The 18,220-nt window shown below is 45.1% G+C and overlaps 1 protein-coding gene across 1 annotated transcript in view; it reads left to right on the plus strand.

Annotated features, from left to right (window-relative positions):
- The window catches only part of STK17A (serine/threonine kinase 17a), a gene marked incomplete at its 5' end in the record, with an annotated part of 17,029 nt that extends 1,622 nt beyond the window's left edge, over positions 1-15,407 (plus strand). Inside the window, 5 exons of the mRNA XM_010146674.1 lie at positions 5,573-5,717; positions 12,898-13,024; positions 13,782-13,830; positions 13,939-14,118; positions 14,793-15,407. Coding sequence (XP_010144976.1) covers positions 5,573-5,717; positions 12,898-13,024; positions 13,782-13,830; positions 13,939-14,118; positions 14,793-15,126 — 835 coding nt within the window. The remainder of the gene's footprint in view (positions 1-5,572; positions 5,718-12,897; positions 13,025-13,781; positions 13,831-13,938; positions 14,119-14,792) is intronic.
- Positions 15,408-18,220: the final 2,813 nt, after the last annotated feature.

Below are 18,220 nucleotides of genomic sequence, written 5' to 3' on the forward strand. Positions count from 1 at the left end.
AATTAGCAACATTATTGTTTTTATATGCCTCAGACAGTCCTACCTTGTTTCAGATAAACAGCTGTGTGTTAGAGTTGTAAATTACAGAAACAGTCTTTTCCTGACTCCAGCAAACATGTCTGGATGTTTCTTTAATGTCAGCATGTTCCAGAGGCGTGTTGCGACAGAACAGGTATGAAAGTTAGTGCGTTTCTGACATGCTGTGTGCAGGGCACTAAGGAACACGTCTAGACTGCCAGCTCCTCTGGGCCACTTCACTTTCTCCTTCCCAAGGTAAAGGTCTGCCACGCAGACCACGAAATTAATAGAAAAACAAATAATTAATTGTTGGCCACTAACTTTATCTGCTAAGGTTTTAAAGTTTCATGTCTTGAGTTGAGTCTGCCATAAGGGCTGAGGGACTCACCTGGTGCTGTGCCTTTGTGAAGAGAAATACTAATGTTACGTGGAGAGTTGTTTTTCAAGCGCTCCTAATTTTTGACGGAAGGCAAACTTCAAATTGGCCACAGCCTGTTAATATTAAAGTGCTGAGCAGTGGGAGGTGATGAGGCATCACAGTGTTGGCTTCAGCTGTCGGATACCAAATCGGTGGCTGTCTGCATCCACCCTGACTGCAGTCTCAGACTTCTGTCTGTTGGCACAAGACCTCAAACAGAGGATTTAAATAGGAGTTGAAGGGGTAAGTAAGCCTGAAGGGGGAGTATGTCAAATCTGGAATTAATCTGTGGGTCGGTCCTGTTTCTACATTCCAGTGAAGATGGAATTAATGGAAAAAAAATGGATTCTTACTGAAAAAGGTAGAGATACAGACTGGGAAAACTGGCCCATCAGATGTATAAGGATACAAGCAAATTTGATAACTTTTGGGCTCAATATTTGTATTCAACCTACCTGGCTTTTTTCCAATTTCTCTTTCAAAAGAAAGAGCAACAGAGCATCTGATGCTTAAGAACTGGTGTTTTTTGGTAACTGCCCGTCACCATGTGTTTATACTACATCTGTGGAAGGGATAGATGATGATAGTGGGTTGGCTACTACAGAAACCTCTCTGTGTAAATTCAAACTCTAAGCCATTACGGTGGGTTTTTGTTGTTTTTTTTTTGTGAAGAGCTTCTGAACTGAGTAATTACCTGTCAAGAGTTTTGTGTAGATATAGTAGACTTTTGTTATGCTTACTTTAAATAAAATAAAAATAGTTGTCTCTATCACCTTGAAGATGCAGTCAGGGTTATTGGAAGTGTTGGATGAAGTGCTTTTTTCACCTATAGCTCTTTGGGCCTGTATAATGTTACTGGACTTACCTTGGACATTACTTACCGTCCTACTTCCCGGAGGTGTGACTGCTTGGTCTGCTGTCAGGAAATGATTCACTTGGCATAGGACACAACAGAGAGAACTGGGAGCAAACCCACTGTCATCAGGAGTTAACTGTGCTGCCCCATTTGCATCGTGTCTCTGGTTTAGAGCTATTAAGACAATTGTTCTAGATGGGAGTCTTGAATCAAGACTGGAGCTCCTCAAAAAGTTTTGCAGGAGAACTTCTCAGATGGTGTTAGTTACCTTCTGTTTGCGTTCGAGTTCTTGGGCTGCCTGATTGGAAAGGCTAAGGGGAAAAATACCTGTGCGTTTGCCCGAGAACCAAGAACGTAGAAGAACAGTATCTACAATTCATTTGGATGCTTCTTTTCCCCTGGGTCCTCCAATTGGGTACGGATGTTTTCTTAAGCTTTGGGAAGACTGATGTGTTATGGTAGCCTTACACTGGAAAAATGCTCAGTAAATTCACTTGTTTGCTTACTGTCTAATGGGATGCCTAGCCAGGGAAAGGAGGCTGTGAGTGTCAGCAGTAATGAAGGTGAACCTTTGCCAGTCGTGTTACAACCACCTTGGTGTCATCTTCTTGTCATCTAAGTTCTGTGAACAGAAAAAAGCTGAGTTTCCATTTAGCTTCCAAAAAAAACCCTTTCAGGAAAGGCTTTTGACAGAGCATGAGATCCAGGAATTGATTTTTTTGACCCTTGCAGACTGTGTATGGTCTCACTCGGCGTCTGAAAACAAGTGCGTTCTAGGAACTTGAGTTTTTCAGAAGACTACCTTAACGTCTGATCCGTTGAAGCTGGGGGTGTTTAATTTTTTCAGATGCGCTGCAATAGGTGTGTCCGGTCTCTTTGTAATGATACGCCAAACGACTGTGTTGGTGTGTTGTGAGTGTGCTTGGAAGCAGCAGGATGCTGAATTCCGTGCAGTGTGGTAGTAAGATATGTTTGAAGGAAGATAAGCAGGCTCCCTTGAATCGTTGGTGTGTTGTGAGTGCGCTCGAAAGCAGCAGGATGCTGAATTCCGTACAGTGTGGTGGTAAGATATGTTTGCAGGAAGATAAGCAGGCTCCCTTGAATTCAGAGTCAGCATAACTCTAACAGAGATTAATGCTCCAGGCTTTAAAATGCCTTTTAGCTCATTTATGCTGATAAGCAGTAATAAAATGTTAGCGTGTTTTTCATTGATGAAGAGCAGTTGGATTTCACTTGGAACTACAGAGGAGTTACTAGCACAACAATACTTTCATAAACAAAATGGCTAAAGAATTCTGGTTGCTGTAGCTTTTAAGTTGAGTAGGAATTCTGTCCCGCATTTTTTTTGTACACCCAGCTAAGGGAGTGCGTACGAGAGAAACTCTGCGTCCGAAGTAGGATTTCAAAACGTGAGGCTCAAATGTTTCCATTCTATTTTTGGATTGCTCTCCTAAAGACTTTCTTATCCTGTGGCCAATTCTTTGCTTTTATCCCCTGGGAAAGTATTTGCTTGGCAAAATTTGGCATGGACGCGCAGGGGAATCTTGGTGGGGTTCATTTTGCCCTTGTGCTCCCACCCGCTTGTGAGTGGGTTGGCTCACAGCTTGTGGTGTGCTCGAGGGAGTCCGTTCAGCTCACTCCACAGCCACAATACGCCCAACGGTCTTGCAGTAACGAGTTACCCCCTGGTCTTGCAAAGGGTTCCTAGTTGCTTGTTTGGATGTGGTAGTTTTTGGATGGAATGAACTGTCTGGAAACAGTTGTTCTATCTGCATCCTAAATGGCAAAATTGATCAAAAAATGAAAGGTTACATGTGAAACCTCCTTTCCATCTGAAACTTTGAGTAGTGGTGGAATTCTGGGTATCTTAACATTTTAGCTTGGTTTCTACTCCAATGTTAATCATCTCATTAGTGTGACTTAATTGTGACCTGTCTACCAAACAACCATACAGCAAACTGGGCTGTATAAGCCCCACCCCCCATTGCTGATCTTTCAGCTGGGTTTATTAAAGGTGAAGTGCAATCCCTGGTTGACAACAGCAGTTTTAGGCTATAAATCCTGTTTCTCATAGAATTAAACAGCAGAAGTATTGTTTTGCTTAAGTGGCAGCGCTATACCAGCAAAATCCATGGGTTGTTGCTGTAAAACGCATCATGCTGGTGATTTTGGTGGTAGATCTGTGTGTGCGTAATGATTTACTGCTGCAAGGAATTCAATCATTCTTCTGAGTAGCATACTATGGCATTCTTAAAGTAGAAAGTTCAATTTCTTGATGATAGTAGATGCTTTTTTATCCCTATCTTGAAGATCCAGTTCATAGAATCACAGAATGGTTTGGGTGGGAAGGGACCTTAAAGCCCATCCATACCCACCCCCCTGCCATGGGCAGGGACCCCTTGCACTAGACCAGGTTGCTCCAAGCCTCATCCAGCCTGGCCTTGAACACTTCCAGGGATGGGGCATCCACAGCTTCTCTGGGCAACCTGTCCCAGTGCCTCACCACCCTCTCTGGGAAGAACTTCTTCCTGATATCCAATCTAAATCTCCCCACTTTCAATTTAAACCCGTTACCCCTTGTCCTGTCACTACAGACCCTTGTAAAAAGTCCCCCCCAGCTTCCTTGTAGCCCCTTCAGGTACTGGAAGGCTGTTGTATGTTTCTTAAAATATTAGGATACACTATCCAGTGTCAATTCTAAAAGATATCATCCTGTTCAAAGCTGAAATATTACTAACTTTTTCCTTGAATTAAATAAAAATGCGCTGAAGAAAAATGTGATAGTGTCAGGCATATGCGGTTTTTATAGAGAAGTGACAGTATTAATACTCCTTTGATGAAAGCACATTTTTATTCTTGAGTTCTATCATATTTGGTGCAGGATGAAGAATAATAATCATTTAAGGGACTTTTTTTTAAAAGGAAGTTTAACAAATCAAATTGTACTTCAGTATGTCAGCTTATAGAACAGAAATATTGAAGTGGTTGGAAAAAGTCAAGATGTAACCCTCTTTTCAATTCTTTTTTGCTTGGAAGGCAATCCCCAGGGAGAACTTTAAATAACCGTAATGAGAGTATCTGGGAAGTTTTTATAAATCATGAGGGGTTTTCCAGTATTAAGGCTGTAGCAGCAAAGTGAGTATTGACAAAATGAAAAATTGAGTCTATTTGTGTTCTTTTTCTGGGGGTAGGTAACCCAAACGCACCATTTTTGTGACATTCTTGTTGAACATGCCTCTGTCTTGTGGATCGCTTAGGTAACGTGATTTTCTAGGAAAGAGGAAGCAAAGGCAGCATAGACGGCTGCACATCAGGGAAGATCGCACGTCGAGCAGAGCCAGGTTGGGCGCGTCGCGGTGTGGGGTAACCGGAGACGGTGCTGCCCCCGGGGTCTCGCCACCTTTCGCTATGGGACGATGATGGTTTCACCCGGAACCAAGTCTGCGTGTCTTGGTTTCATTTACACGTTGCCAAGCCGTAACTCAACAATCCATGTGCAAAATGGTTCCGTTCCCATGTTCCCTGTGCTTATCCTGGTTTTAAGAGGAGCCTCTGCTCTGCTGTATTTTGCTTTTGGTGCTACACGGCCGTGTTGTAGAACAGTTTCAGCCCTCTAGCCTCGCTGCCGTAGAGAGGCGATACCGCACGTGGCTCCAGACTGCTTGAAAAACATGCATTGTCTGTAGCTACTGTCACGGTTTTTTGTTACTCCGTTATTTATTTAAACATATACAAACAACAGCTAAGGAAGCAAACTGCGAGCTCAAGTTTTTGTAAGTATTTTTAGATGAAAGCCATCCAGAAACCTAACACACCCCGTATAGCAGAGATTTCACAAACAATCCCATTACAAACTTTCCATTTAGTCTTTTCAGTATGTGCAAAGCGTTTTGAGAAGGATTGGGGGGTGGGGCTGTTTTGCTTTGTGTCAACAAAGGCTCACCTTGCCCAAATTTCCATGCTGTTTCGTAGGAATGGCAAAAGGCATGTTTTTTATGTAAACACTGCCCTCAAACAAACCTGGAGTTCACCTTAACGCACAGTCAGTCGTGTTTGGACTACATGGCTGAGATCCTTGCTGCTCTCCAAAGCTGCCGGACTGCAGAGAAGCCTTCCTGTGCTGTAAAAGCTTGCCAAATGTTGAAAAAGGAAACGTTTTCACTATTGGATGCTACTGCCTGCTGGTCTTGCTTACGCTAAACGAGGTGGTGCGAGTCGAACAAAATGGGCACAATGATAACTTTGTCTTTTGGAATAACGAAGTGCATATTATCCCGTAGTGCTGCTGGAGGTGAAATCTTTGACCAGTGTGTGGCTGAGAGAGAGGAAGCCTTCAAAGAAAAAGATGTTAAACGACTTATGAAGCAGATCTTAGAAGGAGTTTCCTTCTTGCACAGAAACAACGTGGTTCATCTCGACTTAAAGGTAAGATTGTTGCTGTGTTTTTCTCATAAGTTTCTTATTTTTTTATCTAGTTATCCCTTGAATGATAAAATTCAACCGTTGAGATGCAGCAGGCACCAGGGTTGCAGGCCTTTTGGGGAGTTTCTGTGGTTGCAGCAAATGCAAACTTCCTGTGATTAAGAGAAAGTCGTGGTCGAAGGCGTTGCACCTTGAATTTTGAGCAAGTGCTTTGGGTAGGATCTGGCTCACTTTCAAAGTGCAGTAAAAACGGCCGTTAAAACATAGGTTGGCTTTTGATTGGCTTGAGTTTTAACGGAGCAGAGATGCTGAAAGTAACACTTCAGGATGAAGTGCACATACAGGACTGGTAAACAGTAAATATTAAAACATAGGTTGGCTTTTGTATTGGCTTGAGTTTTAACAGAGCAGAGATGCTGGAAGTAACACTTCAGGATGAAGTGTACATACAGGACTGGTAAACAGTAAATTGATCATAGAATCACAGAATGGTTTGGGTTGGAAGGGATCTTAAAGACCATCCAGTTCCAACCCCCCTGCCATGGGCAGGGACACCTTCCACTAGACCAGGTTGCGGTTGGTGTGTTTAATATATTTATAACACGTCAGTATTTTTTTTTTTTTAAATACTGTAAAACAATTTAAATGCTTGTCATTTACTGCTAAATAGTTAGCCACCACCCTATTGGTATATCCATTATCATTATTTGCTGGAGTAAGCATATTTTCTTACTGAAAAATAGTTTTGACCCAAATCAAGAGTTGCCATCATATGAAATTCTATTTAATTCTGTGAGAAATAGGATTTCAATCCTAAATAGGAGTATTGCTTATGGTTAGGAAAGGAGTTGCAACAGGGATCCAGAAAACTATTATCTGCTTTTAACTTAATCTGCAATTAACTTTCTTTTTAGCTTCCATCCTTACACTCATATGGAAGATGCAATTTTATCTCATGTTTGGGTTGACCTACTTCACTTTTTATACTGCTTTGCTTAGTATCTTGCATTAAAATTCCCATATTTACCAAGTATGTAGTAAGCTGCGACGTTTCTTCTGTTGCTGAGAGCTTTACAAGGACAAGGGGTAACGGGTTTAAATTGAAAGCAGGGACGTTTAGATTGGATATCAGGAAGAAGTTCTTCCCCGAGAGGGTGGTGAGGCACTGGGACAGGTTGCCCAGAGAAGCTGTGGATGCCCCATCCCTGGAAGTGCCCAAGGCCAGGCTGGATGAGGCTTGGAGCAACCTGGTCTAGTGGAAGGGGTCCCTGCCCGTGACAGGGGGGTTGGAACTGGATGATCTTTAAGGTCCCTTCCAACCCAAACCAGTCTGTGATTCTATGATTCTACTTCCACTTAATTGCATTTTGGCAGTAGTACAGAGCTACCAGTAGATTCCAGGAGGAAGCTGTACATACTGAATATTTTAGCGTAGCACATCATGCACCATTCATCAGCTTAAGCACATAAGTAATATTTGCACACAAATATCTCACCTGCCTGATTTTCCAGCCATTCATTCAAATTATCTCTGGAATCCTTTAAAGCTTTCTGCAGCCCATTGAGTTAGTCATACATCTAGAATATGAATAATTGTAGTAAAATAATTAATGGAAAATTTTTAGCAGGTGATGTGAGAGTAAGGAGTTTAGAAGGACTGAAAATGAACAGTTAGAATTCCTTAAAGTTCCAGTATGCTTACACAAGATGCTCAGTGTCTCTGCCATGGTTGGCCAAAAATATTTCTGTTGAATTTCCTTGAAGCAAAGCGCGTAAAATTAAAACACGTCTCTCTGTGGACAGAATATGTTCATAATGGTTATACTCAAAGCTGTGGTGTTCCCGAGCACTCTCAGCTGGGTATTTGTAATCAGAAATGTGTGCGTGTGCTTTATTTGATGGTACTTAATGGCAAATGTGGACCGGGGTGTTGGTTACAGCTTGGGCGCAGGTAGCAAGTTCGACTTTAAAACTTTTTCCAACCACTCAGAAAATCTATTTTATAAAATTGATCATCTCCAGTTCTCAATGAAAGATCCACCATTTCTTTGCTGGCTTTTAAAACTTGATTAGCAGAGGAAAATGTCTAGTGTTTGAGTTTAACGTGTTTTAGTATGATTTTTGAAATGTGGAACTTAACAGTTGAGCCCTAATTGCAGGGTGATTGCTCGCAGGATATATTGATCATTTGCAAAATAAGGCTTAGGGAAGTCTTCAGAATATTGGCAAATCAAGATGATGGAAACTGTAGGATTAAAACCCATGACTTCTGAAGATTGGGTGACCCACATGCCTTGCAAGACTTTAAAAAAAGGCCTGTTCCTCAAAAAGTGAAGTTGGGTTCTGGCTTTAGCTGCATGTTTATTAACCTGCTGGCCACAAACCATCTTCTGTTGCGTAGTGTGGCTCGTGCTGCTCTGCTGAGTGCTTACAGCACTGTGGAATTCACTGAATACTCAGTTTTGTGGGGCAGCGTTTGGAAGACTTGTGCAAAGCGTGCTGCTGGTAAGCAGGGTGTTGGCCAATATCTAAAAGATTACAAATACTTGTGAAAATGTTTTCCTCATGCTGTTGGTTTCACATTTGGGTGTCTGAAGGTTTTGTAGAATCACAGAATGGTTTGGGTTGGAAGGGACCTTAAAGCCCATCCAGTTCCACCCCCCGGCCATGGGCAGGGACACCTTCCACTAGACCAGGTTGCTCCAAGCCTCATCCAGCCTGGCCTTGAAGAAATCCAGGGATGGGGCATCCACAGCTTCTCTGGGCAACCTGTCCCAGTGCCTCACCATCCTCTCCAGGAAGAACTTTGTCTGGGACAAATGCCTTTGGAAAGGTCCATCCAATTTTCCTATGTCGCACCTTCAAAGTCAGGCTCTGTGCCCAGAAGAATTCAAGTCACGATGGTTGTCAGGACGTGACTGTCGGCTGCCTGTAGTTTTGTTTTATAAATCTAATCAGCCAGGTCTGTGACACTGACAGCTAGCTGTCCGCCCCCTTAACAGGTGAAATATTTTTCCTATGAGACTAAACACTGCAGAAAAACACGGGGTGTTTTGATGTGGCTTCAGCAGAGCTGCTAGCTGATCATTCCTTTCCAAAAGCATGGATCTCCTGAAAGACGGCTGAAAAAACAGCTCGTTTTGAATAGCAAAATCCAGTCGTGTCATCCAGTTTAGACTTGGAGAAGGAGCAAGTATAATGCTACTGAGTGCAAATTAAGGCTCACTCGACAGTATTGCGTTGATGCTATTTAATTTGCAGGGTGTGCATAGATTATAGTCAGGAGCCTTTCATCTCCTCGTCATGGCGCATAAAAGCTGCAGCGTAAGGGAAGACTCCTTTCCCTGCATGCTGGCTGCTTGGCTGGATCTTCAACGCGTGTTTGGTAAAAGCTGGAACTAGTCGGCAGTGGTAGAGAGTTTAAAAAGGCGTGGGGGTTGAGGAAAGACCAGCTGCCTCTTGCATGGGGTGGACATGGGTAAGGAGCTTTACGCAGCCCTGGGGTCTGGGCGAAGGGCTGCTCCAAGCAGCATTCCTACAGTATATAGTGTTCTGGTTATCTAACTGACACCTTTTCCCTTCCATCTGTATTGTGTTCAAAACGTTGTATACAGTGGGGACAACCCGCAAAACCAGCGTTTGAAATTGTTTGGCATGTCATTTTAACCCAATATTGAATCATAGAATCACAGAATGGTTTGGGTTGGAAGGGACCTTAAAAATCATCTAGTTCCAACCCCCCTGCCATGGGCAGGGACACCTTCCACTAGACCAGGTTGCTCCAAGCCTCATCCAGCCTGGCCTTGGACACTTCCAGGGAGGGGGCATCCACAGCTTCTCTGGGCAGCCTGTTCCAGTGCCTCCCCACCCTCTCCGGGAAGAACTTCTTCCTGACATCTAATCTAAACCTCCCTGACTTCAATTTATCCCCGTTACCCCTTGTCCTGTCGCTACAGGCTCTTGTAAAAAGTCCTCTCCCAGCCTTGTAGGCCCTTCAGATACTGGAAAGCTGCATTGAATCATAGAATCATAGAATGGTTCATGAGGTCTCCTCAGAGCCTTCTCCTCTCCAGGCTGAACAAGCCCAATTCTCGCAGCCTTTCGTCATAGCAGAGGTGCTCCAGCCCTCTGATCATCTTCGTGGCCTCCTCTGGACTCGCTCCAAGTGGTCAGTATCCTTCTGATATTGAGGGCTCCACAGCTGGAGAATGGTTTGGGTGGGAAGGGACCTTAAAGACCATCCAGTTCCAACCCCCCTGCCGTGGGCAGGGACACCTTCCACTAGACCAGGTTGCTCCAAGCCTCATCCAGCCTGGCCTTGGACACTTCCAGGGATGGGGCATCCACAGCTTCTCTGGGCAACCTGTCCCAGTGCCTCCCCACCCTCTCCGGGAAGAATTTCTTCCTGATATCTAATCTAAATCTCCCCGCATTCTGTTTAAACCCATAAAAGAGAAAGCAAACTAACACACGATTACAGCAAAAGTGGCCTGTTACAAGAACATTACAGATTTATTTTCTCAGCTGAGTTTTCCAGGTGGATTAAGGTGCAGTGTGTATTACACAGAAATGTAGTATTAATAGAAGAGTGGTGTTCCTTCTCTAAAGAAACACCCAGGAAATAGAGAAAAGAGTTATAAATTAAAATACCAGTTTTTCAAGGCAAAAGAACAGTTTAGTCTGGAGTCCAAACCTTTATAGCAATTAGAGCAAAGCTGTTCATTAACAGGTAGGTATAGAGTCTCCAAGTTCTACAGAAACTATTTTGCTTATTAGCTTTATTTCTTAGAGACTTGCATTGCTTGTTTGGGGGAATAAAGTACACATACTGCACTGGTATCATGCTCTTTCAGTGACTGCTGCATTTCTCAATTTCTTAAAGATATGGGACAGCAGAATTTGCTTGGGAGTTGGGCTGCTTTGATCCACATAGGGAAAAAATGCAGCAGTCACTGCAAGAGCACACATATTGGACTGAGCAGCCTGCTTTATTGTCTTTACACACAGTGTGGCTGGGCTATCCCAGCTAGCCTGCTTTTTTTTTTTTTTTTCCTGGTTTTGCCCTTGGATAACTCCTGTCTTGTCTTCTAGGGATCTGATTTTTTTTTTTTATTACTGTATCATAAAGTTGGATTCTTAACTGAATTAATGTTGCAGGTTAAGGTGAGGCATGGGTTAGCCAAAAAACATTACCTCTGTTATGTGTCCTTAGTCGTACCCTTCTTGAAACCGAATCATAGAATGGTTTGGGTTGGAAGGGACCTTAAAGATCATCTAGAAAAAAAAAAAAAAACGTTAGGGCCAAAGGTTCACAAAACCTTGTGGGGTGATGGGAAATGAGCTGTGGTGTACTTGTGTCCAGCTGAAGGCTGTGGTTAAGGCCAGAGCGACGGCTTCTCTCCGGCTTCATGCCTGTGTTCAGACTCGCTTCATGTGAACCCCACGGTGACTCCCTAAAGCGAACGACCGATACTTCGTGATGAATTGGTGGAGGTTTGTGACTCAGTCCGCACTGCAGGCAGGGTTTTTCTGCACAGGTGGGTTTTAAGTAATACCATTGTCTTGTAAAAGAAGAAAATAATAAAGACTCCTGGCAACTACAAGATCTACTAAAATACTGTAATTTGGGGACTGGAGTTTCACAGTGTTTCCATTAAAAACTCTTTAAATACAGAGAACAAATGTTATTCTCCTGCTTTGTATTTGCTCCTTCAGAAAGTAACTAAATTTCCCACTGGGAAGAACATCTGAGAGGCTAATTAGGGAGGCACCGTCAGCATTTTTGGCTGTTTGCTTTTCTAATACAACTCCAGAATGACAAATGTGAACGCTGAAGCATATGGTAATGCACAGCTCCAAAAGCCTTTGTAGGGCCACCAAATCCCAGTTTGTAAGAAAAAACGGGGGAAAAAAAAAGCTGCTCTTAACACACAGATTTAGAGAGGGAAAACAGATGGACAGCGTCACGGCGTTGGTTTGAAATACCGCGGTTTAACTGCAGGAATGACCGGACTTGACCGTGTTCAGACCTCGCAGCAAGAACTGCCGCAAGGTTTTTGGCGTCTTCTCGCACAGGTTTGTTTCTGTGCTCGGAGGGAGGCTGTTCACCTGGAATCACGGCTTCCTGGGTGACGTGGGGGTGAGGAGAGAACGGCTCGGTGCTTAGGGAAAACGTGTACGCGTCGATGCCGGTCCAGTTGGGATTATCCGTCAGCGGTTGTTTCCATGTTGCTACTCTTTGGCTGCCCTCCCTTTTCAACCGCCCCCGATGGAACGTGATCTCGGCAAATAAAGGCTTCTTCACTTTGGAGCTGGTGCTGGCCGGGGGCACGAATGCCGTGTCGCTGTCACCATTCAGAGTTAGCGTTAGGACCCGAGGTGACCGTTGGCCTGGGGGCAGGGAGGGCCACACCTGGGTTTGGGGCAAGGGTATGCTTCACTTACAAAAATCTCTCGTTAAGACCTGTTGCCTAAAGTTAGTTTTCAGACTATTTTGCTAGCTGAGCTCGCAGTCAGAGTAGACAGAAAGGAACTTCGTGACCACAAAGTTGCTTTGAAGGGCGACAGCCCAGATCTAGTGACGTCAGAGCAAACGAGTTTATCCGAAGGTGATGCTCTTAAAAACCTGTTTTTCAGGTTGCTGTATTTTTTTTTTTAAACTGTTCTTCAGTTAGTGTTCTGTAATAGAATTGTTTGTACTTTGAAGGAGGTCGAGGTCAGTTGCAACAGACTTTCTTTTAAACGGGTGCAGTCAAAATAGGTTTATGTGTTCGGGTCTTCTCAATTGATTGGGTGTTTTTGGACACCCTTAACAGGAGGTGTTTTACACCATCTTTTGGAAGGAGGCAAGGGGACTTAAAAAGGTGGTGTGAAGGACTAAAGGTACAAATGTGGAGGCATTTACATCGTCTGTGTGTATGTTCTAAGGTAATAAAGGTCGGGGTTTGAGTCTCAGTTATAAACGGAAAACCCTGCCACCCCTTTTAACCTACTTGTCTCTTCAAGTTCACTGGGGAGAACTTTATTTATAAATTAATCTATTCATAAATAGGTAAGTGATCCTGGGGGTCGTACTTGTTACGGAATGCGCTGTCGCTACTCGTCATCTAAACCAATTATGCGATATGGTGTCGTAGGCATTAGAGAAGGGTGATCCTGAAAGTCTCTTCCTTTTGTTTTTCAGCCCCAAAATATTCTGCTAACCAGTAAGTCTCCTCTGGGAGACATTAAGATTGTAGATTTTGGCCTTTCCAGAATAATGAAGAGCAGTGAGGAACTGAGAGAAATTATGGGAACTCCAGAATACGTCGGTAAGTTGTTACTACACGAGTGATGTAGCCCTGAGGAGGGGACTTTTGGGGAGCACAAGGAGAAGCTGCCTCAGTTTGTTTGAACGCCAGGCTGGCTGTGTAATTACTGCGTTGAAAGACCAGGTTATTCCTTGGATGTGGTACTGCTGCAAAAGCTGGAATTGGCAAGCGGTGCCAGTCTCACGGGTGAGACTCGCTGTGTGCTTGTGCTGGAGATGGGTGCGCACTTCAGACGAGCCTTACCAGCACTGGTAGCGAGCGTTCCTGGGATTAGAAGTTCAGGATTGCATACTCAGTCTCCAAATCTATTTTAGCTTGTGGACGTTTGTATCCATTTCAATTTTTTTAGAGGCAAATCATTCCAGGCATTGAAAAAGTACTCGTAAGTGTTGTTAAGTTGTACAGTATATCTTTATGGGTGTGGGTTTCAGTGCTGGAGCATGGAATGTTGGATACTTCTCATTTTTTTTTCCCATAAGAAATTTGTATACAGCTTCCTTAACTGGGAAGGAGACTGGCCTGGTTTCTTGAAGAGGACAGTAAAAGGAAAACGACCTATTTTACTTAAAACCGATGAACGTTAGTAATCACGTAAACACCTTGAATGGTTCTATCTCTGTTTCGAAAGACTCGTGCTTCAAGTGGCTTGTATTAAGCTTCACCACATACCCGCTATTGCACTGTATAACTAGCCTAGAATGTCTGCATTTGACAAAAAAAACCCTTGTGGTTGTGTGGTTTTTTTTCCCCTGAACAGCTCCTGAAATTCTGAGTTACGACCCCATCAGTACAGCAACTGATATGTGGTAAGTTGAACAAATTCTAGTGGTGGTCATAACTTTAGTAAAAAGTTGGGTTTTCTTTTAAAAAAAACCCAGCCCTGAAAAACCTGCTTTTCCCTTTTTTACCCTCAGGAGCATTGGAGTACTGGCCTATGTTATGCTAACAGGGACATCGCCTTTCCTAGGGGATGATAAACAAGAAACGTTCTTAAATATCTCTCAGATGAACGTAAGTTACTCTGGAGAAGACTTTGACCTCATCTCAGAGTCTGCTGTGGATTTCATCAAAACTCTGCTGGTTAAGAAACCCGAGTAAGTGAAACGCACAGCTGCGTGCGCTGACGCGTCCGACTGGATTCCTTCTGAATGTACAGGCACTGGCATCTTCTTTTCTGAAGTATAAGGGAACTTCGGTGACTCGTATGTCCCTGTGCTATGACTTCATGTATATGAAAGGAGAAGTCCTCCACTTCCCTCAAACTTGCATTTTGGGAACGTGTCCAAGTGCTGGTAACCGAAACCCCAATTCGCTTCAAAAAAAGGTGTCTGGGCTGTGGGATGCTGCACCACATCCTGACTTGCTTTACAGGTACCTTGCTGCTGGCCTAAATGAACGGTGCTTTGAGCCGTGGGCTCTTGGTGAGCTGGCAGAGTACCTTACACGTCCCTGGTTTCTTGGTACGCTTTGCTCAGGGGGCAGCAAACGGAAGTGCCAGCTCTCGAAACAGAAACGGTGAGAGTTGGTTGGAAACGGGGGAGCGTGAGCTGGGATGTTTAAGGATCTGTGAACACGTTTGTTTTAAATGTGAGCCGTTCGTCTCCTTGCCCTGCTGTCGGTCATCTTTTTGGCAAAGTACCCTTTTTTAAGAAGTTCTGTCTTTAATACAGTCATATCCTCGGAATAATTTGCATGGGTCTGTTCTGCAAGGTGTACTGCATTTCATATTAACTTGGACATTTATGGTAACACTTCCCTTCCTCCGCAGGGACCGGGCAACTGCTGAAGAATGCCTTCAACATCCATGGTTAGAACAAAGCCATAATCCTGCTTCCAGGTCCTGGAATAAGACTGCAGGCGGGGAGACCAGTGATGTCACCCAGAAAGATGTGGATTCTGCCTCTGAAAAACCGGTAGATGCTGAGAAGACTGAAGAGGACGAATCAATAGTGACAGAAGAACTAATTGTAGTGGCTTCATATACGCTGGGACAATGTAGGCAGTCAGAAAAAGAAAAAGTAACTGAGCAGAAAGCCATTTCCAAACGATTTAAGTTTGAGGAACCACTGCTGCAAGAAATACCGGGAGAATTCATTTACTGAACTGTGTGGAGCTTCGTAGCTCTAACTGGAAGGCAGTGTTTTCTACTAAACAAAAATACCCTAGCCGAGCCAATTTCTGATATGCAGTACGTGTTCTAGATAAACGAAGATGTTGATAAATGGCATCCAAGGCAAATGTGCCAAGTTTTGAATTTCACGGAACAGATAAATAAGATTTCAAGTGACTGGCAGGAGTTTAACAAAGATAAAAGCTTGGTTTTGTTTGTAACTTTTATTTCTGGCTTTTTGTCGCTTGATAGCAGAGTTTTTGTTAATTGTTCCAGTTGACACTGGAAGTGTTTCAGTGGCTTGAGTGACAGATGTCAAGAGGTGTATGTTATGTTTTGGCATTTAATGCAAATATATAATGCTGGGTTTTCCTCAAACACGTTTTAGCACTTCTGACTCCAGCAGAACTATCTGCTGACCTAAAAATTGTACGAGAGCGAACTGGGCCGCCTGGTTCGAGATGCAGATTTCACAGCTATACGGTGGGGATACCTCGGGGTTTACATCAGCTCAGAGACCCCGTGGGGCTCGCCTGGCACACGGCCGAGATGAGCTGTGCTGCTCTTGCTCGAGCTGCGTGTGTCCCACAGGCCAACAATTCCAGATCACAGTGGTGATCTGGGAGCAAAGTCAAATCCTGCCCCAGAGGGGGTGATGAGTTTGCTCAAGTCAGTCTCCTCTGCGAGCCAGCAGAGATCACCCCCTTCCCCTCCTGCGCGGGGCGAGATGTGCCAGTAGCATCCCGCTTGGCGTGACCGCACGGAGCTGCGGAGTGGGGAAGGAAATGAGGGAGGGTTGGCTGTCGCTCTGTTTTAGATCTCCGCTGACCTCACTGTGCCAGATCAGTTTGTCCAGCTAATGATACATCAGCCCTCGACTCTACACCCCCCCAGAACCCAGCTGGGCTTTTACTGGGAGCATGAGGTCATTGCTGCCTTCTTTCTGTTCCTCTAACTGCTGCTTTAAGGAAGAAAGAGGCATCCTTAGGCTAAATTGCATAACCTTGTTCGGTACAGCCTTCGGACGAGGAAGGAGACACTGCTCCCTCTGAAACAACGAAGCACAGCTCCTCCCTCCTGCTTCCCAATCACTCTCCCATAGAGCCTGGGGAAAACAGCACGTGTAGGATGGGGCAGAGCGGGATTAGGAAGCTGTGTGGGTGGGTCACAGTTCTCAACGGACACGGTCCCTCAGAGGACAAAGCTGGGACCAACTGGGCACCAAAACTGACCGGTTTTCACAATGTACAGGTCTGAGGATCTTGGACCGAGTCCTAGTTTTCTAAGAAATCTTTCATACTGATGCTGTTCCAAGGTTTAACTTTTATGTCATTGAAGTTTAGTGCTATTATATTGCATACTGTTAACTATTCAACTATTTATTTGGTTTCTTTATGCTGTTCCTTTATAATAAACCCTGACAAAAGTTTTCTTGCTATAAAACGCTGAATGGAGACTCTTCGGCTAGTTTTCCTTTTCCTCCACGTTGCTACAGACTGATTTCAGACGTACCGAGAACGTTCCTGCCCCCCTGAGCGAGCAGGAGCTCGGTGCTGGCGTTACCCACGCTGACGCTCCTTCACGCCAACGTCAGAATTGGTTTTTCACCGCCGTTCGTAACTCCCGGGGTGATGTGAGCAGCGGTGCTTTGAGGGCGGGAGAGAGAAGCGCTAGTAAAGGAGAAAACTGAGAAGCAGCTGCCCGGCGCTGAGAGGGGCCACGAGCGTTTTCCCGTGAGGCTTCGCTGCCTGGTTGCCTTCGCTTGAAGCCACGTCAGAAGAACTGCACCCAGGTTAAACCGCCCTACCGGCCTGCTTCCCGAATGGAATCGCGTACGGAACGGCGAGGGAGGCAGGGCAGCTTCTCACTCCTTGGAGACCTGAGAGCATCCAACCATACCTGAATAACTGGGTTGGGATGGGGGTTCCGTGGTAATGCAGAGACACCGTTCGCCCCCTGGAGAAATGAGTCCTCTGCTGGTTTTCCCCTCCCGTAGATGGCAACCGACGGGCTCCCGCTGGGAAGCTACCGTGGAAGATGTTCTGGGATGGCTCCGGCTATCCAAGCCATTGGACAGCCGTCGCTCAAAGGAGGATCCGTCAGCCCACGGCGGAGCTGTGTTGTCTGGGCGTCTCTGGAGGTGGACGGTAGCTGGGCGTCTGCTGACCCTCCCTGCAGCGCTGATCTGTGCCCGACGGTTTTAAGCACGACAGTTCCCTTCACGGGCATCCCACTGCTCAGCCGTTGGCCCAAGACGGTTTCCCTGGGGGAGGGACTTTAATCTTGCAGAAATGTGTTTTGTAAGTTAACGTTTCTCCCAGCTTCCATTGCCGTTTGGACTTTTTCTTTTCTCCCACATCCACAGTTCCTTGCTTTTACAAAGCTGAGGAAAGCACCGAGGTTGAAGCATGTTCCCCTCCCACCCCTACAAAACATTCCTGTCGCCGTCCCTGCGTACCTAAATGCCTCACGGCTCGTGCTTGCTCAAAGCAAGTCACTTGGGGGACCTAGAAGCTGTCCCGGTGCCTGTTTCTAGCCACAGAGTGTGTCTCAGGTGGGGCTGGGCCCTAAAGGAGACGGGCAGAGGCTGAGCAGCGTAGGTCTTGTCCTGTATTTACTGGGTTGGATGTACGACAGCGACGCTTAACGTGGATACATGAACTACGTGCTTACTACGAGGCCAACTTCTCTTGAACTGGCTGCTTTGGGACTTCAAGTGGGCTGCGTTTCTGTTTAAAACTTGTGCCTTCAGGCGCTTTTGTACGGCGTTTGTTTTTTCTAACGTCATGACGACTTTGCGTGAAGTTGTGAAAGTTTGAACGGCGTTAAGTTACAACCACGGCGTCGTCGCTTGGGCCTGCAGTAGGAAACGTTTAACTGTGGAAGTTAAACTTCCAGCACTTCCCCACGTGCTGGAAGCTATTTCTGTCCCACTGAGAGGGTGGGTAAAGCTGTAAGGGAGGGATTCTCGCCCGAGAGAGAGGGGCTGTCGAGGTTACTGTGTTGGAGAGGCGGAGTTACTGGTGATGTACCACGTTAAGTTACTGGTGACGTACCGCGTTAAGCCTGGAGACAACTCCCTGGCC

This window comes from Eurypyga helias, unplaced genomic scaffold (assembly GCF_000690775.1).
Source record: "Eurypyga helias isolate BGI_N326 unplaced genomic scaffold, ASM69077v1 scaffold2850, whole genome shotgun sequence".
Lineage (NCBI taxonomy): Eukaryota > Metazoa > Chordata > Aves > Eurypygiformes > Eurypygidae > Eurypyga > Eurypyga helias.